The sequence below is a fragment of the Trichoderma reesei genome (assembly GCF_000167675.1).
Source record: "Trichoderma reesei QM6a unplaced genomic scaffold TRIREscaffold_24, whole genome shotgun sequence".
Classification (NCBI taxonomy): domain Eukaryota; kingdom Fungi; phylum Ascomycota; class Sordariomycetes; order Hypocreales; family Hypocreaceae; genus Trichoderma; species Trichoderma reesei.
This window is the reverse complement of record NW_006711171.1, coordinates 186,633-213,669: the sequence shown is the minus strand read 5'-3', so window position 1 is coordinate 213,669 and position 27,037 is coordinate 186,633. Positions and strand designations below refer to the sequence as shown.

Below are 27,037 nucleotides of genomic sequence, written 5' to 3'. Positions count from 1 at the left end.
ACGCAGGGCTGATTCCGCATCTCGACGTCGGGATACCAGCCCGCAGCTCAACCACCTGCAGCCCTGACACGATCCTCCAGGGCTCTCTCTTCGCAAAGGCCATGTTGAGGCTCTTGGGCGATCCTCTCGCAGCTCTCGCCTGGGTCCGGAAAGATCAAATAACGGCAGAGAGACGGGGTCGTTTCCCTCTCCATGGCCCACATCTCGCAGGGTTCTCCGAGTCGAACAAGTTTCACGACAGGTGATATCGCGGTTCCATAGGCTGGCGGTGTCGTCACTTGGCATAACACGAGATGGAAAGGATGACCTCTTCTCCTGATGGCGCCGCTGGGCAGGGTGCGGAGCAGTTTACCTCGAGGCCGGTCGCGTAAGTCTTTTCCACATCTCACTTTTGCCATGGGTCGTTTTGTATACTTATAAGTGGGATGTTGCTGCTCAGATGTATGAATTGCCGGCAGAGACGATCGTATTGTTCCAAAGAGAAGCCGACTTGTTCGAGATGTCGTGATGCGCGACTTACGTGCATCTACGAGGGGGCCAGGAAGATTCTTGTGAACGAGTCGTATCTGCGTGAGCTTGAAGCGAAAGCAAGGGCTTTAGACAGTAAGTGGATTCTGTCTCATGGATCTCATCAGGAGGTTGCGTCTAGGTACTAAACTGCGTGTGATGCAGGTATGCAGCCAGGCACTTCGGCCGCTGCGCATCGCCACCGCAACAATGACGAAGATGACGATTTCGAGGATGAGCAGCCGCTGCTTGAGCCTTTTACTCAGCTCAGTCTCGACAATGTCTCTACGAGTAAGTTTTTTTGTTGCAACGCCTGCAATTGGCCATGGTTACTGATGATATTCTAGGCTTCCAAGGTCCTGCATCGGCAGACAACTTCCTCCGCAATGTGAGAAAGCTATCCGGCTTCCAAGGTGACGACGGGAGCCTCGATCTAGTCTCCAACTTTTATGAGCCCGACGCTCTGCCATCGAGGCGACAAGTCGTGTTTGGCATACGCTCGCGATTGCCACCCATTGACATGGCACGGAGGCTCTTTGCAGCCCAGTACATGTACATTGGCACTATCTTTGCCTTTACAGATCCCCGGGAGTCGTTTGAGCGCTTGCTCCTCGAGGCATACAGCGGATTGCCGGATCCTGCTGACAAGACTGCGTGCTTGGAGTATGCCAAGGTGCTCATTGTGCTCGCCTTTGGGCAGTTGTATTCGGTGAATCAGTGGGTAGACTTTCGAGGACCGCCGGGCTTTGATTACTTTCGAGACGCGCTCAACCTCCTCCCCGAGACCCATGAGGAGGGCTCTATCCTGTGTGTTGAGACTCTGGCCCTTGCGGGCTACTTCATGCAGAACATGAATCGTCGGGATGCTGCGTTTCAGTACATCGGCAAGGCTTTGCGCATGGCCATTTCGCTTGGCTTGCATCAAGAGGTCAGCCCTCAGTACAGCTCACAGCAGGGCCCGATCCTGGACAAGGCCGAGAGGGAGCATCGGCGACGAGTCTGGTGGTCCATCTACAGCCTGGACAGAATCCTCTGCGTCAAGTCCGGCAACCCCATCACCATCCAAGACGAAGACATTGGCGTGGACCTGCCGTCGCCACTACCAGGAGACCCCAAGTATTGCCCTGCTGTTGTGCTGCGCCATTACACCGAGTTGTCTCGCATCCTCGGCCAGATTCACATGACCATCTACCGCCGATCGAACAAGGCTGCGCCCAAGTCCGGCAAGAGCCTCATGGCGTCGGTGCAGAGCATCATCTTCTCGCTGTCCAAGTGGAATCGCGAGCTGCCCGATGAGCTGCGCTTCGACCCTTCGCAGCTGACGTTTAGCCGCGAGAGCGTGGGCGCCTTTGCGCACTACTATCAGTGCATCAACATGACGGCCAGGCCGCTGCTCTTCCACGTCGTGCAGAAGCGTCTCAAGGCCATTCGGAGCGGTGATGGGGCGGCGGAGAAGGAGCGCGACTGGAAGGAAGGGCTTTCGCAGACGACGGTGAGAGTCATCGACATGTGTATTGGGGCCGCGCAGGATGTCATCAACATGATGGCCATTGTAGCGCAGCACGACATGGTTGGTGAGTTTCCTCTTGTCCGGGTCATGATTTGACAGTTCTCACGAGATGACTAACAGGGTTATTATAGCAACATACGGTTACATGGATGGGGAGCACATCTTCTCTGCCACCATTGTGCTCGTCATGGTCTGCGCGGCGTTTCCTGACAATGCTGCGAACAACTTGGCCATGGAAGCCGGACTTGGCTTGCTGCGGAACATGGGCGAGCGCGGCAACAGCCATATGGGTGCTCGATACGAGCTGCTGGCCAACATCCACTCGGGCTCAAGCCTTGCGTCTCCCACCGCGCCTCGCCAGGATCTCAACATGCTGCCGTCTGGGTTTCAGCCTGCAGGCACTTCGATGGTTGGCAATGGCAAGGGGATTGCTCAGCCGCACATGCCGATGCCAGCGTACCCTATCAGCGCTTACAACACGGCCGCGAGCAGTGAAGGTGGGCGGTTCAACTTCCCGGCCGTGGACAATGATGCGCTGAACGAGCCGTTTTACGACGAGAGCGTGAGTACGGGGATGGATTTCGGGCTGTGGGAGGAAGGGTTTGCGTATCATGCCATGGATCTGGACTTGGACTTTGGGCAGCGGTCTGGTGCGGCGGGGGGAGCTGGCGGGACGGATATTCGGGAGTGGATGTTTGACTTCATGGGGCAGGGCGGTTCTGTTTGAGAGCTTCTTCAGACGTAGAGAGATATATGGATAGATGAGTGAGTTGATGAGTCGATGAGGGATGGCTAGAGATTGACTGGACAGACGTTGCTGGGTTACAATATCATCTTCTCCACACCATCGTATCTATCCTGCAGGGTTCTATGTGTTTATCGTAATTCCACATCGTCGGTATCTAAATCAGATGCTCCTTGACTCTTTGTCTCTATCTGGCGATTGTCTTGCATGCGTCTTTATCGTGAACCCGCAGAGTCGGTATCAAACGAGATGCTCCTCGATTCCATGCTACCACATATCACATACAATCGCTATGTACTGACTCAACAGAATGCAATGCAACATCATGATTGCCACATCCCCCCCACTCCCACTCCCACGCCATGACGACGCCATCATTGAAGATCCTCGCTCTTACATACAGTACTGTACAGTATGTCATTCAACACTTCCTCCATCTCCAACGGGGGACTTTCTCCATCTTCTTCCCCGCACAAAAGCTAGCCCTCTTCTTCTCCCAGAATACCCCCCAGTTCAAACGCCACAAAGTAAACAAGAATATCCCCGGAATTTCTCGTCTAAAAGGGAAATCAAAGAAGAAAAGGCTCGCCAAATCCCCCCATTTCCCATCGCCACTTTGCTTCCAGGGGTCGGTGAGGGTCTCCGATCTGCCCCACAAACGGCTCTTTGCGGAACTTGGATAGCGTACGGATAATGTCCTATCTTGTCTTATCACTGGAGGAGGGGAGAGGATCTTGTTGCGTAGTACTGGGCGGGCGCGGGACTTGATTCTGGGGGCAGGCGATAAGAGGGGGGCTAGAGGGGAGTTCGTTGCCTATGGCTTCTTAGGGATTGTGTAGCCAGTTGAAGACTGAGACGGCATATGAGGCGGGTTTGGATGTTTACTGTCTGCTTTTTCTTGCCTTTTGCGTTTCCGGACGTGAGGCTCCGTTTTGGATATATCCTTGGCGAGGCTTGTTTGTTTAGATGGGATGGGATGCGACGGTCTCTCCACTTGACGGTTGCATTTAAAGCAGGTTCCCCACGGGGTTGTTCGTGATCGCTTGTTCTATAACAGGGGTTGGGATCTGGATATTCTCTTCCTCGTTTACCTATCCAAGTCTCTCTCCCCTCTTCCCGCATTTCTTCGTTTCTTCTTCTTCCGCTGCGTTTGGGAGACTGTCATCTCAAGCTCCCTCATCACTGCCAACATGGCTTCAAAGACAGACCCCGACGAGAAGCGTCCCTCCTCCCGCGATGTCTCCTCCCAAGACATTGACGAATTCGCCTCCTCCATCCCGCTCATCGACCCCCATGCTGAGAAGCGCCTCCTGCTCAAGCTGGACATGTACTTTGTCCCCATCATCATGCTCGTCTACTTGACATGCTTCCTCGACCGCAGCAACATCGGCAACGTCAAGGTTGCAGGCATGCCCGAGGACATTGGCGCCAGCGCAAAGGAGTTTTCGACAGCCGTGTCCATCTTCTATGCCACGTACGTCGCGTTCGAGCCGCCGTGGAGCGTCATGATGAAGTGGATGACGCCGCGCATCCTGTTGACGGGTCTCTGCGTGGTGTGGTCTCTGACGACCATCTGCACGGGCTTCATTCATAACGTCGCTGGACTGTACGCGGTGAGGTTGGTGCTGGGGGCGTGCGAGGCCGGACTGTTCCCCGTGATGAACTTGTACCTTACTATGGTGTACAAGCGTCATGAGCAGGGGATTAGGGTCTCGTATCTGTTTGTGTGCACGGCGATTTCGGGGGCCTTTGGAGGGTTGCTGGCGTTTTCCATCTTGAAGATGGATGGCGTTGCTGGGTATGCGGGCTGGAGGTGGGTGTACATCATCGAGGGCATTTGCAGCTTCGTCGTTGCACCGATTATCTGGTTTGGGCTGCCGAATGATCCTTCCAATGCGTACTTCTTGACGGAGGAGGAGAAGGCTATGATGAAGGTTCGGGAGGCGCAGAGGGCGCAGTATATGGGCAGTGAGGAGTTTAGCTGGGAGGAGATTTGGATCAGCCTCAAGGATCCGAAGCTGTATCTCAGGTATGGATGATCACATATCGCCCCATAAACAGGAAGATCTCTGACTCACATTCTATTTATCTTGCAGTGGTTGCATCCAGTTCTGTCAGGACATTCTCCTGTACGGCTTCAGCACGTTCCTCCCCTCCATCATCGTCAGCATGGGCTACACGTCCATCGAAGCGCAGTATCTCAGCATCCCGGTGTACATCTTTGGCGGCTTGTGCTTCCTCGCGCTCGCCTTCGTCTCCGATCGAACATGCATCCGCGGGCCGTTCCTCTGGCTCTCCAACATCCCCGGCATCGTGGGCTACATTCTTATCTTGGCGCCTACCAGCAACGCGGTCAAGTTCCTCGGCACCTTCTTCTGCGCTGCCTCGACGTACTGCGGCCCTGGATTGAACCTGACGTGGCTCAATGTCAATATTGCGCCGCATTATCGGCGGGCGACGGCCATTGGCGTGCAGCTTAGTATGGGGAACACGGCTGGTGTTGTGGCGGGCCAGATCTATAGAAAGTCGCCGTATGTTTTGGGGAATGCGTTTTCGGTTGGGGCTTTGGGGTTGGCGCAGGTGATTATTGCTGCCAAGTGGTTTTATTTGAGGAGGCAGAATGAGGCGAAGGAGAGGATTGCCAGTGGACAGAGGGAGGATACGAGAAAGGTTCAGAGCGGTGACCGGGCGGTGGATTTCAAGTATCATCTGTGAGCGGCTTGTCGATGTAGAAGGGTCTGAACGGCGAGACGATACTATAGTCATGTAGTTGTTTGTAAAGAGGCTCGATGCCATCTGGACTCCGTGATAGAAGAGAGTTTGCAACAGAGCTGAAGCTGAATCATGGTGGCTTGAATATGCACCCTCGAATAATCAGCCAGGGAATGTCGATGACCTCCAGTTGGATTATTTCTTCAATAGCCGCTTCTTGCTGTCTATGGAGAAAACGACCAATTGTAAGTTGATGTGGCTTTGCTCACTGAAGAATGTGACGACTGATTCATGCTGTAGCTTTGTTTCTTGCTGGCGCAATGGCGTATAAGCGGGATCTGCCTCATGCAGAGATTCATCCTATAGATGCTGGCCATTTCGCTTCGTTTAGCGATTTCAAGAATATCGTGCATTACATGTTGCCATTTTTCGCAAAGGGTTCTGGGGAAGGGACAGCAATCAGCAGAGTGATGTGATTCCATCAGGGTGGAGGTTGAGACTGTCTAGCTGCGAAAACGAGAGGCGGTGATGAAGGCGTCACGAAGTCTGCGAGGACTATATACCTACTTTACTCGATAAGTGAAGGATAGATAACTTACCTATCAGTGGACATGGTCAGAATAGTCAAATAGGTGAATGAAGAAGACTCAAAAGGTCAGCAACCGAGCTTGAGCTTCCTCATATAACAGCAAATGCAATCCCGCAGCTGAGGAAAATCCGCCTGCACATGTCAGTAAGCCCGCAGCCTCTAAAATGGCGCCGGAGTTTAGATGCTCAACAGCATGTAAAATCCCTGTATCGTCAGTGTTTTACTTCATCTGGCATATCCCCTGTTTCCCCCCTCCCCCCTTTGCTCGTCCATTCGATCTTGCATGAAGTCGCTTCAGCATTGTTTGCTTGGGACTTTATCACCGACGTGAGCAAAACATACCATGAATCCCACGGAGCTCGATCGCACCTTTGTGAATCTAACCGATGACCCCGCGCAGGGCCGGGGCGCAAGGCGCACCTATATCCGGCGCGCGGTGATGAAGAACTATCACAAGCGGCGGAACCAGAAGAGAAAGGCATCGCGGTATGAAGCTGAGGTAGCGGCAGGCATTCCCGAGAACGCAGCAGAAGCGTCCATGATGCCGAAGTACTTGGTTAACTTGCGACTGAGTCCGCAGATGTGTGCACTGGTTAGTTGCCATGACTGTCTGAAATTCAACAGGCTGCAGGCGTCATCTTACCGTGTGACTTGCATTCAAGGTACCCAAGTTCAGCCTCTTTGAACAGAGAAAATTCCCAGAGCCGTCATTGATGCAGATAAGCAATTCCATACTGCGGTATATGTGTGGCCAAGCATCAAAGGTGGCTCACAATCTGTCCCTCGTGGCGTTTATTCATCCTTCTTCTGAGCAGGAGCTTGAGAATGGCTCGGCGTCTGCTAGCTCAAAGTTGAGTCCTCTCAAAACTTGCCAGAACTTGTTGCGGGCGTACGGCTCGTGTAAGAGTGAGAAACTCGGCTTGTCAGTCGATCAAGAGCTGTTGTGGGAAATGATCCATCAGCATCAGGAATGGATTTATGCAAAGGCAAGAAGAGGCTTTTCTTCCTGTGACCTTGAAATGCTATCTTGGGAACTGGTTGGCATCGTGACTGACTTTGACCAGGTCAGCACTCTAGGTACTTGGGAGCTGCTGTCCGCGGCACAAGCTGTCGCAGTGTACGTGCTTTTGAGGATAAAGCTGGGACAAAACAGTCGAGCCTTTCCGAATGGAGATATTGCGCTTCTTTATACTCTTGGGGTAAGACCTTCTCTACTCCCATCCTTGTCCATAGGTAAACGCTGACTATCATATCAAGGCCATCTTTAGGCGTCTTCAGGTGGAGGGCACATTAGACGTATCTCAGCATCCGCAAGGAGACTGGAAGCAGTGGGTGTTTTGCGAGTCATTCGTCCGCGTTGCCGCCGTCTACTTCACGCTAAACGCCGTGATATCCATGGAGATTGGGCTGCCGTGTAACAGCCCGCTAGACTGGGACACCGAGGGCATGCTGCTTCCAGCTTCGAAAGCTTCATGGTCTGCTCAGAGCGTTGACGATTGGAAGAGACGCACAAGTACCTTGTCGTCGTATAAGCAGCTGAAGTGGAAAGACTTGCTCGCTTCGACATCTTTGGAGGACTGCCCAGTCGAAGAGTGGAGGGAAAGCTCGGATGAGATGGGCTTGTTGGTCACGATGGCGATGACGTTGAGAGCTCAGCTGCTGCGGGAGGCTGTTCAAGCCGGAAGTATTCCTTCCAAGAAATTATCTGCGAGTTGCTCCAGATGAAACCAACAATTGTTCAGCAGTCGAGGGCTACGATGGCGATGTCTCAGAAGCCTGAATTCGTTGCCTCGAAACACATTGACATTTCAAAGAAGAACCAGGCATGACACAGGATAGCCGATGATCTTTATACGCCACTACCTACGCTTTAAAAACTCGCTTATACCATCACTCGGCCTTCAAGCTCACACATTGAATTGCATTCCTATGAATGTCCCTCGTACGTGTACTCGAGGGACGTATGCCAGGGGTTCGGGCTGGTGCCCTTAGCGATAACCCAGGCAGCATCGAGAGCCTTGACGACGTCCTCGGGCAAAGGCCCCTTCTGCAGATCCACAATGTTTTGATCCAGCTGAGACAACTTGCTGATTCCAAAGATGACGCCGTCGTTCCCTCCGTCCTGGGCAAATTTCAGGGCAGAGTGGTGGACGAGCCAGCGGATGGCGACTTCCGGCATGGTCAGCTGGTGGCCTTCTGCAGCGCGGCGAAGGATATCGAGTGCCTTGAATAGACTCTCGTTGAAGTACATGGAGCGCAGAATGGGACCCAAGAAGGTGTTCCTGCTGAAGCGGCCCTGCTGTTCGTCGTCGTCGTCGGGGGACTTGTAGCGTCCTGTCAAGAGGCCTCCTCCGAGCGGAGTGAAGACGACGACTTCCAGTCCAAAGCGGCGACAGGCAGGGATTACTTCGGTCTCCAAATTTCTAGCTATAATGGAAATTGTCAGTTGCAATTCCATATGATGACTTGCTTGCAGAAATTGTGCAGCCCTGGTGAGCTTCGAAAACTACTTACTGATGGCGTTGTAGAGCCCCTGGTAGATGGTGGGCTTTACCCAGCCTCGATATTGGCACAGCATGACAATTTCTGCAACCTCATATGCCGTGTAATTGCTAAGGCCAAGCTGCTTAAACTTACCCTCCCGGTAGAGCGTGTTCGCGGCTTCCAGCGTCTCTGTAAAGGGAACAGAGCGGTCTGCCGAGTGTAGATAGAAGATGTCAACACAAGTAGTGCCGAGCTCCGCAAGGGAAGTTTCCAAGTCCTTGCGCAGATTGGCAGCTGTGTGCTGCCCGGGGAAGAGAGGGTAGCTCTTGGTGGCAATCTCGAAGCCACGCTCCTTGTATCCCGCCTTTGCGGTGAAGGCTTCCTGGTCGCCGTTGGAGTAGATGCGGGCTGTGTCGAGTTCATTGTAGCCGTGCTTTTGAAAGGCGTCGAGGTGAGTTTGGAACTCTTCGATGGTCGTTACGCGGTTGTCTGGGGAGGTTGGGGGGCCGTAGGTCATGAGGCCTAGGATGGCTCTGGGCTTTTGGGGGGGCATTTCGTTTCGTGATATGAATCCAAAGTTTTTGGGTGTAAGTCAAGGTCTGCCCGTGGCTATTGTTGCTGTTCTCTGATGAGGATGGTATCTTGGCTGCTCATGAGGAATCAACAGGCTTTTATAGTTATATTTCTTCTCTTGCCCGTTCCCTCACTTTAGCCTCATCGTGTAACCATCACCACGCAGCAATCCATTGTGAAGTATGTAAAGCCTCATTCGTAGTATCTGTTCCTGTCCATATGCCCGATTCGGTATGACAGGAGAGGCAACTAGCCCCTATAAGGCAAGACAGAGGCTTCCTCCGCCAGCTGACTATTGGCCGAACGGCCCCAGCCAGTCTTGAAGAGGGAAGACAAAGATAAGACAGAATGATCTGCTTTACGAGCTCCTCGAAGAAGCCAGATCGAGATGTACATTGAGATGCAATTGCCTCTGTTCTTGATCGTAAATACAGAGCTGGCGGAATTTACTGTGCGGAGATGGATAAAGACGCGGGACGCGGTGCTTTCAAATGCTCAATTTGCGGTTTGATGCCAGATGTCCGCAGTATGACAGTGGTCTCTTGATGGATAAATTTATGAAATTGCCTATTAAAGCCGTGCTAGATGCTAGATATCTGTTGAAGATGGCCGCAAAGCAGGACTTTGCGTCTGGTCGCGATGCGGACATACAGGGATACAGCTGCTGCAAGGTATTATCCGATTCGACAACTGCACGAGATCACAGACTGAGATATCAGCTGCAGCTACATTGATCAAACAATCATCTATGGTCTAAAGCGTTGCATAAGTACAGGGCTTGCGCACTACTCAGTAGGCTTCTATCAACATCACAGGCCCGGCGTTCAATTCCACGTCGTTCATGGCAGCATTGGTTTTCCCTTGGCTATGCCATTGAACGAGCAAACCTCGATTGTTGGTGTCTGGCAACGACTATACATTTCGTGACCGTGAGTGATAGAAGTGACTTAAGCCAGTTGTGTAGGTTCATAACAATACGCTCCGCATACACAGTGTGTGTGTGGTGTATGTGGTATGCGATGCGTGTGTGATGTGTGTGGTAAGCAGATCTCCTACCCTTGAAAAGCATTATTGATATTGCCAACCTTCTTCAATGGCTAAGCGACACTCAAGATCACACAAATATGAAGTTCAAGTTGTATAGTTTGCATAACTCCATTTTCTTATGTACCGTTGCTGTTTCATTGTTACAACTTCAACTTGCGGCTATTCCACAATCTTCCTCAGGAGTTCCGTGTCCGTGTCATGGATCCGTCCCGTCACGCGCACCTTCTTCCACGCGACAGGATGACTGCGAAGACCCTCGACTTCTTCTCTTGTAGACTCTCCCAACTCTAGGAAAATCATCACTCCAAAGTCATCCACATCCTTCGACTCAGTCAAGCCCAAATTCTTCGTCATGATACCATGCACAACCTCCTCTGGGACGCCCAAGAGCCCGCATCGAATATGTTTGATGGAGAAGGACTTCTTTGGCTCCAGGAACATGAGTCACGAGCAAGACGGAGCGAGCGGCGTCGCGGTCGGAGGCACCTGCGTTGCGGATGATGGTGACTTCGCCTTAGTTCGAAGCCGTAGGCGGACTTTGGATTGAGACGGTAGTCCATGCATGTGACTGAGATGAAAGTTGGCTTAGATGTTAAGGGCTCTGGCTGAGGAATGAAGAGGCCAACCATTGACTGCTTTACGTAGAGGAGGGCATTCAAGGCCGCTGTGTTTGTAGGTGCTGTCGTACTTGGCGTGGGCCTCGAGGATTTGGAACTCAAAAGGAGTGGACATTTTGACTGATTGAGAGATGAAAGGTCTTTCAGTGTAAATGTGATAAATCATGGTTTGATGAGGTGCAAGTTTAGAAGAAGATTGAACACCTGTGAGAATTGGAACGTCTATGGCGAAAGGGATATCATGACTACTTATAGAAGAGGCAAATGACGATTCGCGTTCCTCTATTCCATCAGCACCGCTTATAGATTGTAGCTCACCAGGAGCGCAGATACAACACGCAGCAATTGATATCACAAATGTACTCTGCAGCACCGTCGAGACAGATAGTCGAAGCATCACAGCGTTTGCGCAAGTCACAGTAGCCAGTAAGAGGCATTTAGTCTAAGATGCTGCATGAAGTGCAATTGTTTACCATTTTGTCTTCTTTATTGAGACCCATGTCATCGGTAAATATTGCAGCATTTGCCCAGCATTTTCCCAAAAAGATCGAGCAAATTCCAGTTAGCCGCTGACGCAGTACAAGTCGCTCATGCGGGCTGAATCTGGGCATTGTCCGGATCCGTAACTGGGCCACTGTCTTGAGCTACAAACCATTTATAAGCACAGGGTCAAGATCCATGGGGCAGATATGCTGATTCCTAATACTCTTCCATTGGATTCACATCAGGATAGTTTCCAGAAATGGGTTCTGAGTATTGTCATTAACCAAAGCTCTCATCTACATCGTAACCGGTGGATGGGTATTCAAGGCAAAGACCTGCTGTCGCCTCTCCGCCTCCTTTTCAGACACTTTTATATACATAAATCCAGATGGATATAGAAACAACACAATCATCACTCCAGTCCTCTATGCCAGCCAGAACCATACCTTCTGCAGCCAGTTCTTGGCCACAGGCGGCTGGTCCATTGCCTCCATCTCGTCCATCTCCTTCTTGCCCGTGATAACGTCGACTTCAGACGTCTTAATGCAGAGGGGTGTGCGCTTCCAAATCTTGTGGCCAAGGTACAGAACGAGGAAGATGGGTAGTGTGATGTAGGCGGCAAGGAAGTCGTTAACGTTCCAGTTATCGCCAATGAAGATCTGGAAGCCGTTGGTGAGGGTGAGAATGGAAATGATGAAGAGGGCGGCATATGTGCCGTATGGCTGCAGGGGCGTCTTGTACGGCATTTCTCCCCAGAGGTTGTTGAAGAACATGGCCTTGCGGAAGCGCAGGTAGGTAATCATGATGATGATCCAGGCCAGGAAACCAGAAATGGTCGAGATGTTGACGAACCAGTTGAAGACAGTGGCGCCGGAGTTGTTGACGTTGAGGAAAGCGAGGAGGGAGAAGGCCCAGGTGAACAGGACGGCAACCCACGGGACACCCAGGCGGTTGGTCAGAGCGAACCACTTGGGAGCCTGGCCGTTGATGGCCATGGAGTACAGCACTCGGCTGGCCGAGTAGAGGAAAGAGTTTCCGGCAGACCAGGCCGAGGTGAGGATGACGGCGTTGATGATGTGGTTCAGGACGGGGATGCCTGCATTCTGGATGCCGATGACGAAGGGCGAGGCGCTGGCGTTGGAGGCTCCCAGCAGTCTAGGGTCGTTTGAAGGGACAATGATGCCGATGATGAGAGAAGAGACGCCGTAGAAGAGGGCCAGGCGGAAGGTGAATCGGCGGGCGGCCTTCTTCAGGTTGCGGCGGGGAGAAACGGCCTCTCCGGCGGCGATGGCGATCAGTTCGGGGCTGGTGATGAAGGCAAATCCTGCACAAGAGACGTGTCAGCTTCGCACACAGAGATACATCTGAAGACAATGGGGAATAGTCAGACATACCGGCCTTGACAAAGGCGTGCCAGTATCCCAAGAACTTGCCCGTGTCCCCCTTTGCATTGTATTCCACAAAAGCGCCCGGGTCATTCCAGTAGTGGAAGCCGAGGACGTGATGCTGGTTTGGACCACCGCCGAAGAACAAGACGATGCCGATGATGCAAAGAACAAACAAGGCAATCAGCTTGATCGAGGCGAAAATGAACTCGGCCTCGCCAAAGATGGCAGCGGCAAACAGGTTGAGCGCCAGCAGAACAATGAGAACAATGGCAATCCAGACAGCAACATTGACGTGGGCTTTCCAGTAGTCCAGGACAATGGCAGCGGCTGAGGCTTCGGCGGCGACCAGCATCGTGTAGGCGTACCAGTAGTTCCAGCCCGCAGCGAAGCCCAGGCTGGGGTCGACAAAGCGGCTGACGTAGTACGGAATGGTGACACCTCGGAAGGGGAGATAGACGGTCATTTCAGCGAGGACGTTCATGACGATGTAGACAATCATGGACATGGAGATGTACGCCATGAAGAGCGGCGCAGGCCCCGTGTCAGCCAGGATGCCACCGGATCCGACAAAGAGACCGGTTCCAATGGCTCCTCCGAGGGCCAGGAACTGCAGGTGCCGACTCTTGAGGCCTCGCTTGAGCTGCTCGCCATCGTGGGCAAAGGTGAAGTCGGTGGTTTCACCCTGCCTGGCGGACTCGATGTTGATGTCGTAGGCCTCGTCGGGTCCGGAGCTGCCCTTTTTCTCCATGATGAGTTGCGGCCGATCGATGAAGACAAGATGAGACGAGAGAGGCTTGGAGCAGGACGGAGAGAGAGAGAGGAGGAGGAATAGAGCAAGGCAGCAGGGTCTGCCTTTATAGAAATCCCTGCTTGTTCCTCCCAGGAAGAAGGCCGTTTATCGCCTGCTCCAAGCGTCTCCAAGGCCCTAAAGACGCCCTAAAGAGATGATCCCCGGCACATTGACGCCTCTTTAGCTGTTTTCAGCTTGGTTTGCTGCGGGGAGGGGGACAGGGTTCAAGGAACAGACGATTGGAGTGGAGGTACCGATACTTGATGGAGGAAAAGCCGTCCGGTCCAAGGCTTTAGTACTGGGTACGGAGCCTGTTGTTATCACGAGAATGGAGCCTGATAACGCAGACTCAAAGCGAGAGACAAAAGTGTTTGTCCAAGATAAGGCTGGTGATCTCTCTTAGTGTTCCTATGTGTTCTTGCTCATCCCGTATCAGCGTTTCGCATAGACAGCGGCCCATCCTCCCCATGAATGGAATATCTAGGTATCTTCATCCTCTCCACTCGAAAAAGAAAAACAGCAAGATTGCGGTGTACGAGTACCGGCTACAGAAAGTGGCGTCGGCATTCAAGCCCCCGAGCTCCAATTTGCTTATTCGAATTTAAGGCTCAAGCCTCGTTTTCTTCTCCCTTCTCCTGGTTTGTCCCGCCCGCCTCCAAGCAAATTCGAGGCTAACGAGAGCGGGAATATTCCAGAATGCGCCCATTTGGAGAAACAGAGTGAGAAGCCCTTCTTCGATGACACTTTGATGGTCTTGTGCCTGCATTTGGGTGCATTAGTGCTCGTTTCCATTGCAGGAGAGAGTTTCATCCCGGACGAGTATCGATACCTCACATACTAGTAGTACCTACTTCTGGACGGGCCTGGCATCTCCACAGGCGAGAAAACCATCTGTTCATCCTTATCTTTTTCCCGTCTGTCTTGTCGCAGTCGAGAATGGGGAAGTGGAGGCGTGGGAAGGATTAGCTGGCTGGGGTTCGGCGAGACACGATTCAGTCGCGCAGAACATCCACCCTTCAGCTGTTACGTACAAAGATGGTCACCACTCGTGAGCACTTGAGCTTCGTGCCACCCGCTAGAAAGTACGGCAGAACGGGTTGGAAGCAGAAGAGAAAAAGGCGGCTGGTTCCTTGTGATTCTGCTTGGTGCTACTGGAGTGTTTGGTCGACTTCGTCTTGAAATTGGTTGGCATGATGCTCATACGGGAATTGGCAGACAGTCTCACTGCGGAAAGCCTCAACCGTGGGACACGGGGAATTGCATGCCAATTGAGTCTACAACAACACTCTCAGGGGAGCCATTGTGTCGCTTGCTTCCTCGGAATACTAGAAGCAAGAGGCAAACTCACGGTAGAGTAAACAAACTCCACAACACACCGGTCCTTCAACGCTGCGCAAGGCTCGTTGACGGCTCGCATTGAGCAATCAGTCAAAGAGACAAGCAAGCAATCCGCCAAACAAGCCGACGAAAGCCGGCGGCCGAGCGTCGTTCTCCTTCGCATCGTCCTTCGATAGGGCGCGTGCGCCGCTTGCTGTTGGCCACAAAATCTACAGTAAGCCGGGCTAGTTGTTGGGCGCCAACAGGAGACGGAGAAAATGGCCGTCAGCCACTCGGTTTTCCGTTGCCCGCCTTCATGGTTCACATGACGGACCGTTCGTCGGACGAGGAAAGGTTCCAGAAGCTTGACACTACATTACTCGTGCAAGTCTGTACTAACAGCTGGTGATCCCACCGCCTCCAAAGCCCCCCCCCTCAATCTCCCCCAGGTTTCCCCAAGTCTGTGGACGGAGAACTCGATCAACTTTAATCAGGATCTGGGTCAGAACTGGGGAAGATTCGAATTACTACTACTAGTAGTAGAGCTCATGGACAAGCGAGGCAGCTCATGCGTGCTATGGCGAGAGAACAACAAATGCCTCGTTCTGTGTGGCGTGAACCGGAGGATGCCGAGATTTCAGACTCCAGCTCGTCTTGTCAGTCAGCACCCTATTGCATTCCTCCGGGATGGGACTTGTACATGCTTGTACCTGCACCTGCGGGTTGTGTGCAAACGTACTTTGGTAGTAAAAGAACTGATCATACGATCCGTCTGACCTTTTTTCCCGTGTATTTTGCTTATGTGTAACGGGCATGTCTTCTGCACCCGTCTGATGTTCAGCACGCCTGAGGCTGAGATTGGTCGCTCGAACGACTATTCTTCTTTACAATATGTGAGCTTTCCCACCGAAGTTTTAAGTGAGTAAGGATCAAGGATTCAGCTTTTCCTAATTCCAATTGCCCTTCCAAAGCCGTAGACAGCCGTAGACAGCCGGGGTGGGCGTCGACAAATGCTGCTACAACCTGCATAGAACTTCTAGCACCTTTTGCTCCATTCTAGACGACCAAGCCTTAGAGCTCGGCCCCATTGTGACGGGCTCTTGTATGGACGCCACCAACTCTGTAAAGTCCCACAACGGGGCAACGAGACCGGGGAACACGCCTCCGTAAGAGCTAGAAGACATGCTTTGGAAGGAAGATGATGATGCGTGTATGGAGTAGCTGTGGTTCGAAGGGGTTTGCAGCGCATGTCATGCTACCGGCCTTCTCAACCGCATAAGCACATACCTGTCAATGAATGTGTGTGTATCCAGGGCTTACTCACCGTGTTGACGTGAGTGCAGACAGTCTTTTGGTCCACTAGAAAGAGAAGGATAGTATCACATACCTATGCACAAGGTAAGTTGCAGCCTCAAGGATAGGCACTACTTGGCAGATGACTGACGTGACGAGGCACATTGCCCCCTCCAGATAATCACTTTTGCCGTCTCGACAGAGTTCAGCAACTAATAACGACCCCAGGAAGATGGAAATCGTCTCCAGAGTCGGGAAATGCAATGTCATGGGATAGCTAGACTGAGCGGCCCACGAGAAGAGCACCAATGCCGGCGTGATGAACAGAGCCACATTCATGCTTCGTCCGATGGCGAACTCGAGGGCAGTTGTCATGTGATTGTTGTACGCAGCTGCGACCGCTTCGATCCGAGCTGGCCCATCGGTAGCCAAGGGTAAGAGGACGAAGCTCACTACTCGTTTACTGAGAAAATCCGAGTCCGTGACTGAGCTCATGGTGCGCATGAGGAAGAAGGATGATAGCGACGCCATGCCCAAGACGGTGATGAGAAGCAATGCCTCGACAATGCCTAGGAATACTCGACTCATAGTAGACCCGTCAACCAGTTCAGGCGACGCAGCTTCCACGAATAGTTGTCGGTGAGACCTCCATCGATAGTGCTGGTACACAACGAACAGGAACAGAAGGGCCAGAGAGACGGAATGCGACATTCGCACCAATTTGTCTTTACAATCTGGGTCAACCGAGCAATGAACTTCGGATATCGCAGAGGGGACGACGAGGGACGTGGAGGCGACCATCATGAGAGAAGATGCCGTCGATGCGAAAGTCGTACTGAATATCAATTCTCGGTGACGAATGCTGCCGACCAGGAAGCACCACCCCACAACCTTTTGCCGCCACATCGTGGTATTAGACTTGCATTAGCATACCTACCTAGGTAGGGGCTTTCGCTGTGACTTACGAGAAGAAGATTGGCCAGAACACTGCCCATGATGCAGGACTGTGCTATATGAGCCGCGCCGTGCTGAATGGCAGCAATGCCGACCTACATGCTGACTGTCAGTAACCCTTTTTCCAGGTCATTCAGCCATCTTTCAGACACTGCGTACGAGTAACAAAGGTGCATTGTCAAGGATCGCATGTAGACAACCACCACTCATAGGACCCAACACGGCCGACAGCTGGCGGATTTTGCGAAGGTTCAACTTCGACAGCGGGATGATGGCGAGGAAGTTGAACCAGAATATGAGCTCCGGGGTTTCATTTTTGATACCATAGGCTATTCCCAAGGGGATGAAGACCAGGAGTATATTCGAGTAGCTGCCCGGCGTGAGCATCCTGGCCACCTCCCAAAGCCCTCGCCGACACGAACCGGAGCCAGGCATGAGAGAAGGATGCTGCTCTACATCTTGATTGAGGACGGGGGTTGGTAGAGTAAAATATCTGGGATCGGAGGGAGCAGCTGCCATTTGTTGATTGCCGCATTAGATAGATCATAGGGTAGCATTGTCTCGTCGCATCATGATGCTGCGTGTTGTGAAGAGCATTATGAAGGCAAAAAAGATCGCAGTTGAACGCAATAACTTGTGAATTGACCGAACATCTGAAGTGGCGTGGGAATTGAGTTTCTACATCTCTTCACAGCTGAATATCATTATAGGCCTCTGGTTTCTCTAGTCTTTGACTTTCATCGCCACTCGCTGATTCGTTCAACCTGCTATTGGTTAGAGATCTCAGCGAGGCTGAATGCGGCGTGTTTAGAAGAATCTCCCCCGCAGCCGGTAATAATAGCAATCTCCAGAAGCCGTCAGCGCTTCCATATAACAAGAGCTCTATCAATTTGACAACTTCTCACTTTTCAATTTGACGTTGCAATAAGAAGAAAACCAGTGGCATCGCGTCGGAAAACGCGGATTGTTATCGCGTTGATAATGCCTCTGCATGGAGCCAAATCGCGTGATAGATTTCGGACAGGGTTTCAAAGATCATTATGATATCACGACGCAGGTGATAGATGCTAGAGATTCAGACTTCTCACCGCTGAATGTGACGTCACGAAGGCTTGAAACCGCTGAAACCTCCATAGAAATAGAGTTCCATCTTCTCAGCTCTGTTTATAAGGGATCGCGATCCTCCAAGGACCGGAACGCGTAGAGCGGATGCACTGTCCGGCTCCATCAAAGACATTATCGCTGCAATCAAGCCAAAGGCCGCCATGGACCTCTCGGACTTTGAAGATCTCGGAATCAGTTCCGATGCCGAGGACGACAATGAAGCAGATGAGCCCTACATGACGCCAGCAGTTTCTGCAAAATCTTACAGAGAAGGCGATGGGCCTCGTCCGCCTTGGGAGGGACGACGAGACAAGCTGGTCGGCATCGTGGATATGGGAAGGCGAGCCATTCTGACAAGCCAAACCAACCGCCTACAGGTTCCCTTATTGCTAACCGAAACTATGCGCAATCAGCAATGGAATTCGATTCTCAATCACGGACCTGACCCCTGACAGAGCGCGTATCCTGCCGACGGTGCTGGCTTATCGATCCGGCATATCGCTCTATGACTCGCAGTTCGATCCCGAGACTGGGGAGCAAGTTCCCATCCCGGATCATGTAATCGATCACATAGTGACCGTCTTTTCCCGCTTTCTGATCGTGTGCGAGGACATGGGAGTCGAGAAGAAGAATATCCATGTCGTGGCAACAGAGGCAACACGCAAGGCCATCAACTCAGCCAAATTCCTGGAGACTATCAAGAAGCAGACCGGCCTGTCTGTTGAAGTGCTCGCCAGCGAGGTTGAGGGCCAAGTCGGAGCGTTGGGCATCGCGAGCGGATTCGATACTCTGTCTGGCCTTGTGATGGACCTCGGAGGAGGCAGTACGCAGATTACATGGATGATTAGCCAAGGAGGCTACATCAGAATCAGTCCTATGGGCAGCTTCAGCTTTCCGTATGGAGCGGCGGCTTTGTCGAGGCAGCTTCATGAGTTGCGAAAGGGAAAGAAGAAGGATGAGGGGGAAGCCGCCGTCGCACAGCTTCGTCAGGAGATGATTGAGAAGTTTAGGTCTGCGTACAAACATCTGCAGATCCCGGACAGCATGGTCGAAAAGGCCGAGCGAGAAGGAGGCTTCCGCATATATCTGTCAGGTGGCGGGTTCCGCGGCTGGGGCTATCTGCTGCTGTATCTCAACCAGATCCACGGCAAGCATTATCCAATCTCCATCATCAATGGGTACACAGTCGGGCGAGACCAATTCGAGAATACAGAAAGAGTCAAGGAGATTGCAAAGGCAGCAAAGGACGTCTTCCGGGTTTCGGATCGCCGTCGCTCGCAGGTTCCCGCAGTGGCCTTCTTAGTCAACGTCCTGGCCGAAGCCATTCCCCACGGCATCCGGGAGGCTCACTTTTGCCAGGGGGGTGTGCGAGAAGGATACCTCTTCCGCACTCTGCCGCCAGAGATCCGGCAACTATCGCCGCTGGAAGTGGCAACGCAGAATCTCGCGCCAACGTCCTATCGCAGTATTCAAGAGCTGATCAAGCGAGCCATCCCAGCGCCATCGAGACACGAGACGAGGAAGTTTCCGGACGAATTTGGAGAGCATGTCATCAATTCGTTTGCCAATACGATATACGTTCACATGTTCATGTCGAAGGAGACGGCATCGACAGCCGCGCTCTATTCGACGAGTGTGGGCATGATGTCTTCTACGCACGGAGTGTCCCACCAAGACCGCGCCCGACTTGCATTGATGCTCGAATCTCGATACCGAGGCGAACTGCCACCGCGAGAGATGGAATTCCGAGAGGCTCTGCGCTCTCTCATAACGCCAGAGGAGGTGTGGTGGACAACGTATCTCGGCAGAGTCGGATACCTTATCACGCGACTGTATCCATCCGGGGAAATCGACACCAAAAAGCCCAGGGTGGTTTTTTCATCAGAGTGGTCATGGACATTGGGCAAGAAGAAGAACAAGGAGGGCTTGGTGCTGACGTTGTCGGTACAGAAGAAGAAGGACGATCCCGCAAGGCTGAAGCATGCGCTGGAGGACAATGTTAAGCTGATTCAAAAGGTTGGGAAGAAGAAGCATTGGATTGGAAAGGAGGATCCCTGGGGAATGAAGGTCAAGGTGGTTGTTGTTGAAGAGGGCATTTTGGAATCGTCAGACTGAGAGCGTTAGGAACTTTTACGAGGTTGTGTATAATAATAACTGATCATGTAATCTACCATAAGGGTCACTTATATCCAAAGCACGTTATTTGAACAACAACAATTTGATATGACTAGACTAAGAAACTGCGGGTTGCTAAGAACCCGAGATTCAGTGGACTATACAGAAATAGAGTAAAGGAAATCGATGAGTGTTGAGACTCATATAGATAGATGGTAAGGAAATGCATGTGCCAAATAACAGATCCACGACTGAAGACAATTTGATATAAATAGGAATAGAAACAATGTGAAAATACAGGAAGGAAATAAAAAGGAAAAGTTGAGGAACAGTTTAGAAAAACTCAACAGCCAGGCACAATTCCTCAGCCATGGCGCTGGAAAGTGTCCGCCCGACGAGGCTGAGCAAAGCCATCAGTGGACGTCTGAATGAAGCCGACCTTCATAAGGTAGCGCATGCTCATCTTTACAGCCATGTGCCACTGCTTGTGCTCACTGCCTTCGATCTCAATGTCTTGAGCAGATCGAGGAGTGCCAAGGTTGCCAAGGAAGTGCTGCACAGGCCACAGAGGATGCTTGTCGCCGACTTGATTCATCGACTCCAACGCACGGTGAGTCCATTCATCTTGAGAAAGAGGCTCGCAGGGGACGTCCAGCTCCTTGTTGATGAGATCCCAGAAGACTGTTGCCGGCATGCCGCCCGTGGCACTGACGTAGGGAGCGATGCCCTGCTTGCTGTAAAGTTGGCTGAGCACGGATGATGCCACAGTGTCAACGTCGGAGATGTAGACCCAATGGTCCTCGGGCTCGGCAGGATAGACTCCAAGAGAAGCGGCGGCGGAAACAATTCGCCACAGCACATCGTCCACGTTGGCCACACCAGTTTCAGGAGATCCGATGATGCGGCCGGGCTTGAGAGTGGAAATGCGGTTCTGGTCAGCCGGGAGGGTCTTGATGACCTCCTGGATGATGCCCTCGGAGACGAACTTGGTCTGGATGTAGCCAGTCGAGTTGTTGAGATACTGGCCCAGAGCTGTGCGGTCGGTGGTGGGATCAGACTTGATGCCGCCGGAGACGAAGACGAACTTGGGGGAAGCGGGCGAGGTGACGGTAGCCTTGAGGAGATCCACCGTGGAATCAACGTTGGCGGCACGCATCTTGTCGTAGTCGGCGTTCCAGTTGACGATGGCACCGTTGTGGATGATGGCATCGACGTTGTTGTTGCTGGACTGGCCGGCCAGGCGAGCCCATTGCGAACTGCTCAGGCCCATGCGCTTCTTGCTCAGATCACCACACCAAATCTCAATCTTGCTTGTGTACTCTTCGCGCCACCAGCCTGCAATCTTCGCAGTGTCGCGGAGACGGTCCATTCCGTGGTTGGCAGACTTGGATCGTACCAGGGCGATGATGGAGGCAATGGAGTCGTTGCAGAGAAGTTGTCTGAGGAGTTCTTGACCGAGGAAGCCAGTGGCACCAGTCAAAAAGACGGTGGCCTGCTCAGGCAGCTCAGTCTTAGAGTGGGAAACGACGTTAAGATCACCAGAAGCCAGGATCGAGCGTGAGAGAGATGAGATCTCGCCGTTGATATCGACGACTCCAAGTTCTGCGCCGTCTTGCCCACTGCGTTCGCTGTCGATGTGCTTGGCCATGTTTGCAATCGTGGTATGCTTCGAGTTGAGAAGGGACATGCCGAGTGAGACATCATACTGGCTAAGGATAGCCTTGGAAATGGTGACAATGCGGATAGAATCACCGCCCAGACTGTAGAAGTTGTCATCCATTCCGATGGTCTCTGCAGGAAGATCAAGCGTAGACGCCCACTGGTTACGGAGCCAGAACTCGACGTCGGTAGAGCAGTCACGGAAGGGCAGACGCTGGCCAGCGAGGTATTTCGAAAGATCATCCGGCGTAAGGTTGGCAATGGATGCGAGAAGCATCTTTCGGTCTAACTTGCCGGCAGCGTTGTGAGGCATGTGGTCGACAGGGATGAGATACTTGGGCACCATGTGGCTAGGGAGCGTCGATGCGATAGTTGTAGCAATGTCAGACAGCGTCTCGCGGAGTTCGCTGGTGAGCTCCGTGAGGCGAGTCTCCTTGGAAGCACTCTCCGTCTCTTGATGCGAGCTGAAGCACACAAAGGCGAGAAGAGACTCGCGGCCGGCCTGTCGAGTAATGTCGACAACAACGTGCTCAATAGAAGCGTTGGAGCGTTTGACGTGGTATTCGATCTCGCCAAGCTCGATACGCTGGCCGCGGATCTTGACTTGCGTGTCCTTTCGGCTGACGTACTCGATCGATCCATCTGGAGTGTAGCGAACCAAGTCACCAGTCTTGTAGAAGCGGCGTTCACCAACATTGACATTCGCTGGTAGCCACTCGACTTGATCGATGAAAGACTGTCTTGACTTTTCCTCGTCGTTGATGTAGCCGCGTGCCAGAGACGAACCCTGGAGCAGCAACTCACCAACGCAGCCGATGGGCATGAGGCGGTTGTGGTTATCAGGGTCGACAATCCAGAGTCCGTGGGTAAAGCTACGACCCACGTTGGTGACTGATACCTTGATCGACGACGAATACGTGTTGTTGGTCGAACCAACGCAGCCCTCTGCTGGGCCATAGCCGTTGTGAAGGTCGATCTCGTCGGCCCAGGTGTCGATGATTTCTTGAGAGGGCGCTTCACCCATAAGAATGACAGTCTTCATACCGGGAATCTGCTCCGGAGAGAGAGTCTTGATAAAGGTCGGAGTCAGGAAGGCGTGGTTGATGCGAGCCTCACGGATGAAAGCTGCAGTGTTGTGAACACGTTCGTGCTCTGTGGGCACGCAAACGGTAGCACCGGCCACCAGCGCGGAGAAGATCTCGGCGATACAAGCGTCGAAGACGAAGTTGGCGAATTGCAGCGTCCTTGTGTCGTCGTTGAATGAAAAGGCCTCGCGTTGTCGGAGGAGGGCTGCGGAAATGGCCTTGTGGTCAATGACGACGCCCTTTGGCTTGCCAGTTGAACCTGATGTAAACAAGACATAGGCGGCATTGTTGGGACCTGACTTGATAAACGATTGGTCGCCGGTGTCGATTGTAGAGAAGAAGGCAATCAGAGATGGCGAGAGCTCAATCATGTTTTGAACCATGCCTTGAGAGTCAGGGGCGGTTGTGGGTGACACAATCATGAACTGGGCGTTGACCTCGTCTATCAAGGCCTGGCGGCGGCTTGCTGGGTAGGACGGGTCCAAGGGCATGAAAACACCACCGGCCTTGAGAATACCAATCATCGCGACAATGGCCCAGATGGACTTGTCGAAGCAGAAAGGCACGATGGTTTCGGGTCGAACACCAAGACTGCTGAGGTAGACTGCAAGCTGAGTTGTCAGTCGATCCAGCTTGCTGTATGTCATGCTTCCTTCGCTGCTGTACAAAGCTTGGTGAGCAGGTCTGCGAGCAACTTGCTTCGAGAAGAGATCGTGCAGAGTGGTTTCTGAAGGACCATAGATTTCGTGGTTCCATTCCAGCTGCTTCTGCAGGTCCCATGAACCAGCTACCTTGACATCACCAATCAAAGTCTCATCTTGGGCAACGAGTTGTCTTGCAACGTTGCCAAACTGCTCAGAAATGGCTGTAGCCTGGAATTCGGTCAGAGCATTGGTGTCGTAAATCAGCAGCAGCTCGACATGGCTGTCCATGATGGCAATTTGAAGGACCAAGGGATAATTGGCAAAGTTCTGCATCGATTCTTCAGCAGAGTTTTCAGAGTCGCCGGGCAATAGGATCATGTCCGTTTCAGACACGGCCTTGTCGTCGGAAATCTGCTGTTGGGCAGGTTGGATGACCAGCAAGCTCGAAAAGTCGCATGCTTGTTTGGCGTCAGGGCTTAGAGCTGCGATATTCTGGAGGCCAAACTGCTCATAGGCAACCATCTCTGCGGCCTGAATCTGGACGTCTTGCAGGAACCGCGATGCTGGCTGATCTTGAGCCAAACGGATTCGGACAGGAACGGTAGCAAGCATAGGACCAGGCATAGAATCCAATCCTGGAACTGGTGCGTGACGGCCCGAGAGTGTAGTCCCGAAGCACACGTCGTCAACACCGCAGTATTGAGCCAAGACAATAGACCAAGCTGCCCTCATGATTGTGGCCTTGGTGATGGATGAGTTGGTCAGGCGAGGGAAGTCGACAGCCTTTCTCAAGATTCGGGTCACATCAGCCTTGCTCTTCGAAGCAGTCAACTGCTGGTCAACGGCAGGGAACGAAGCCGGCCTGGCGTCGTGAAGTTGGCGTCTCCAGTACTCTGCGGCCTCGTGTTGGTCGATGCTCGTCGTGTATTTTACGAAGCGGGCGAAAGGCCGTAGAGGAGGCATTTCGGTGCCAAAGTAAGCGGCGTAGAGCGAGCCCATGATGAGCGGGTGCGTCCAACCGTCATACACCGAGTGGTGAATGTGCCAGGCGAAATAAGTGCTGCCGCCATCTTCAATCAGAGCATAGCGGCAGAGACGAGAGCCATAGCCCATGTTGAAGGATCCAATCGCCTTCTTCATGTAGGACTGCAGCGAAACGCCCGTGGCAGGCTCCCACAGCGACCTTGAAGTGTCCTTGATGACGGCTTGGATAGCGGTGTAGCCAACAAGAACAATGGATGTTCGAAGGTTGTGGCAAACCTCAACTGTCTTGTCCCAAGCCGCCTTGAATCGCTCAACATCGACGTGATCAGGAAGGCGGTACACGTAGCGAGCTGTGTAAGAGCCGGGCTGCTTGACGGACAAGGCCATGAGACCTTCCTGCAGCTTGGTTGTTGGGTAAGCATCCTCGATCGACTGGCCAGCAGAGAGTTTGCACTGCTGCTCAATCTCACGAGTGATGGCATCGCTCTCAGAATGCTGGATCAGACTGAAGGGCTCAGCCTCGTAGGCATCACTGATACCGCCGAGATGGGCCGATGCAGCAACTGAGGACAGTCTCGGGTCGGCAAAGATGGTGGCCACGGTGAGTGAGATGCCCGTTTCTTGAGCCAGAGTCACCAAGTGGATGGCTGAGATGGAGTCACCTCCGATTTGTAGGAAGCTATCGTTCTTGCCAATCTCTTCCGCCGGGATCCCAAGGATCTGGGCCCAAAGGTCGCGCAGCTTGAGTTCCATGTCAGTGGTCGGCTCAACCTTGTCTGCCTTGCTGGGAGCAAAAGTGGCGAGCTCCTCAGGAGACAGAGAGCTTGCGAGAGTTCGCAGTTGTTTCCTGTCGAGCTTCATCGATGTGATGAAGGGCATGTTTCGGACCGGCAAGACAAGACTGGGCATCATGAAAGCGGGGAGCACAGCCTTGAGGTTGTCGAGAAGGGAGACGATGGCAGCACGAAGACTGTCACTTGGCTTGATCAGGTTATCAGAGAAGCTGGTAGTCTCATTGTCGTCGTAAGTGCCCGCAAACGACACAAAGGCAACAAGGGCTTGTCCAGCTTCTCTAGTGATGATGTCCACAGCCGCATGCTCGATATCTGGAAGAGCTCGCTGGACATGATATTCAACTTCGCCGAGCTCGATACGTTGGCCACGAAGCTTGACTTGAGTGTCCTTACGGCCAAGATACTCGAGAGAGCCGTCGCTGCAGTATCTCACCAAATCACCAGTCAGGTAGAAGCGCTGAGGACCAGCGATGACTGACGACAAGGAAGCAATCTCGGTGACAAAGGAGCTTCTGGTTCTCTCTAAATCATTGATGTACCCACGGGCAAGCACATGGCCCTGGATGGCGAGTTCACCAACACAACCGACGGGAGTGAGTGCGTGATGGTTGTTCGGTTCGACAACCCAGCAAGAACTGTTGAATGCCTTTCCGATGACACGCGGCGAGTCTCTGCTCGATGAAAATGGATGCCACGTTGCGTAGTTGCAAGCCTCGGCAGGTCCGTAACCATTGATGAGCTTCACACAATCGCACCAAGCATCAAGAATGTCCCTACCAGCAGGCTCACCACCAAGTACCAATGTCTTGAGGCTGGGAACCTGGTCAGGCGTAAACGTGCGGACAAACGAGGGCGTCAACATGGCAGTGTTGATCTGGGCCTTGCGTACAAAGCCTGGAGCATCCTGCAGACGTTCGACTTCGTCTGGAATACAGACAGTACCGCCAAAGGTCAGTGTTGCGAGAATCTCACCCAAGCTGCCGTCAAAGATGTAGTTGGAGAATTGGAACACGCGGGATGCAGGGCTGAGCTCGTAGACGCGGCCGTAACCGATTGTGCTTGTTGTCAGAGCAGAGTGTTCCATGACCACACCTTTAGGCTTGCCCGTTGAGCCAGAAGTGAACAGCACATAGGCTGCATTTGATGGGCTGGGGCGTCTGGGCTCGACGAGGGTTTGGCTTGGGGCAGATAAGCGAGCCATGAAGTCGGACGAAAGCTGGACAATGCGAGGAGCCATGCCAGCACACGAGGCAGCGGCCGACTCGGATGCAATGATGATTTGGGCGCCAACTTCCTTGACGAGGGCTTCACGGCGGTTGATCGGATGCGAAGGGTCCAGGGGAACGAAGACACCTCCCGCCTTGAGGATACCGACAATAGCGACGACAGCCCACATGGACTTTTCGAAGCAGAAGGGAACAATCGTCTCTGGACCAACGCCCAGCTGGCAAAGATGGCTTGCTAGGACGTCGGTTAACCGGTCAAGAGCAGCATAGGTCATGCTACCCTCAGACGAAAAGATCGCTTCATGGTTGGGATCGCGCTGGGCATTGTCGGAAATCAAGTCGTGGACACAGGCCTCGATAAGTTCCGGAGCACTGGCATTCCACCCGAGGACTTGCTGAAGGTCCCAAGGGCCTGCA

At 52.8% G+C, this 27,037-nt stretch overlaps 8 protein-coding genes across 8 annotated transcripts in view; 4 read left to right on the top strand and 4 right to left on the bottom strand.

Moving 5' to 3' along the window:
* Positions 1 to 425: 425 nt before the first annotated feature.
* On the top strand, positions 426 to 2,372 carry TRIREDRAFT_68254 (uncharacterized protein; the record flags this gene model as incomplete). The annotated part of the gene is made up of 4 exons (XM_006968589.1): positions 426 to 603; positions 673 to 810; positions 855 to 2,081; positions 2,149 to 2,372. Coding segments are annotated over 4 exons (1,767 nt in total), but the record flags the coding sequence as incomplete, so codon positions are not given.
* A 1,580-nt stretch (positions 2,373 to 3,952) lies between these two features.
* TRIREDRAFT_68122 (uncharacterized protein) lies at positions 3,953 to 5,477 on the top strand (the record flags this gene model as incomplete). The annotated part of the gene is made up of 2 exons (XM_006968588.1): positions 3,953 to 4,791; positions 4,859 to 5,477. 2 exons carry the CDS (start codon positions 3,953 to 3,955, stop codon positions 5,475 to 5,477), a joined length of 1,458 nt encoding a protein of 485 aa, XP_006968650.1.
* A 929-nt stretch (positions 5,478 to 6,406) lies between these two features.
* On the top strand, positions 6,407 to 7,788 carry TRIREDRAFT_111059 (uncharacterized protein; the record flags this gene model as incomplete). Its single annotated transcript, XM_006968587.1, has 4 exons — positions 6,407 to 6,655; positions 6,726 to 7,180; positions 7,217 to 7,262; positions 7,321 to 7,788. 4 exons carry the CDS (start codon positions 6,407 to 6,409, stop codon positions 7,786 to 7,788), a joined length of 1,218 nt encoding a protein of 405 aa, XP_006968649.1.
* A 202-nt stretch (positions 7,789 to 7,990) lies between these two features.
* Positions 7,991 to 9,100, bottom strand: TRIREDRAFT_111058 (uncharacterized protein; the record flags this gene model as incomplete). Its single annotated transcript, XM_006968530.1, has 2 exons — positions 7,991 to 8,490; positions 8,578 to 9,100. The coding sequence occupies 2 exons, from the start codon at positions 9,098 to 9,100 to the stop codon at positions 7,991 to 7,993; spliced, it is 1,023 nt and encodes a 340-aa protein (XP_006968592.1).
* Positions 9,101 to 11,573: 2,473 nt separating this feature from the next.
* Positions 11,574 to 13,453, bottom strand: TRIREDRAFT_123611 (amino acid transporter-likeprotein). The gene is made up of 2 exons (XM_006968529.1): positions 12,662 to 13,453; positions 11,574 to 12,591 (listed from the first exon to the last, which is right to left on the bottom strand). Exons 1-2 carry the CDS (start codon positions 13,401 to 13,403, stop codon positions 11,693 to 11,695), a joined length of 1,641 nt encoding a protein of 546 aa, XP_006968591.1. The 5' UTR covers positions 13,404 to 13,453; the 3' UTR covers positions 11,574 to 11,692.
* Positions 13,454 to 16,121: 2,668 nt separating this feature from the next.
* On the bottom strand, positions 16,122 to 17,444 carry TRIREDRAFT_68169 (Ca2+ transporter; the record flags this gene model as incomplete). The annotated part of the gene is made up of 3 exons (XM_006968528.1): positions 16,122 to 16,946; positions 17,021 to 17,104; positions 17,169 to 17,444. The coding sequence occupies 3 exons, from the start codon at positions 17,442 to 17,444 to the stop codon at positions 16,122 to 16,124; spliced, it is 1,185 nt and encodes a 394-aa protein (XP_006968590.1).
* An 830-nt stretch (positions 17,445 to 18,274) lies between these two features.
* Positions 18,275 to 20,228, top strand: TRIREDRAFT_111053 (uncharacterized protein; the record flags this gene model as incomplete). The annotated part of the gene is made up of 2 exons (XM_006968586.1): positions 18,275 to 18,490; positions 18,630 to 20,228. The coding sequence occupies 2 exons, from the start codon at positions 18,275 to 18,277 to the stop codon at positions 20,226 to 20,228; spliced, it is 1,815 nt and encodes a 604-aa protein (XP_006968648.1).
* Positions 20,229 to 20,592: 364 nt separating this feature from the next.
* Positions 20,593 to 27,037, bottom strand: part of TRIREDRAFT_23171 (uncharacterized protein) — a gene marked incomplete at both ends in the record, with an annotated part of 69,518 nt that continues 63,073 nt past the window's right edge. The window contains one exon of the mRNA XM_006968504.1: positions 20,593 to 25,530. Coding sequence (XP_006968566.1) covers positions 20,593 to 25,530 — 4,938 coding nt within the window. The remainder of the gene's footprint in view (positions 25,531 to 27,037) is intronic.

What these genes read in the sequence shown, in the direction of transcription:
- TRIREDRAFT_123611 (XM_006968529.1), bottom strand. Translation starts at nt 13,403, where the DNA reads ATGGAGAAAAAGGGCAGCTCCGGACCCGACGAGGCCTACGACATCAAC. An exon ending in GCACGCCTTTGTCAAGGCCG is followed by an intron (nt 12,592 to 12,661) that starts GTATGTCTGACT and finishes TCTCTTGTGCAG; the next exon opens with GATTTGCCTTCATCACCAGC.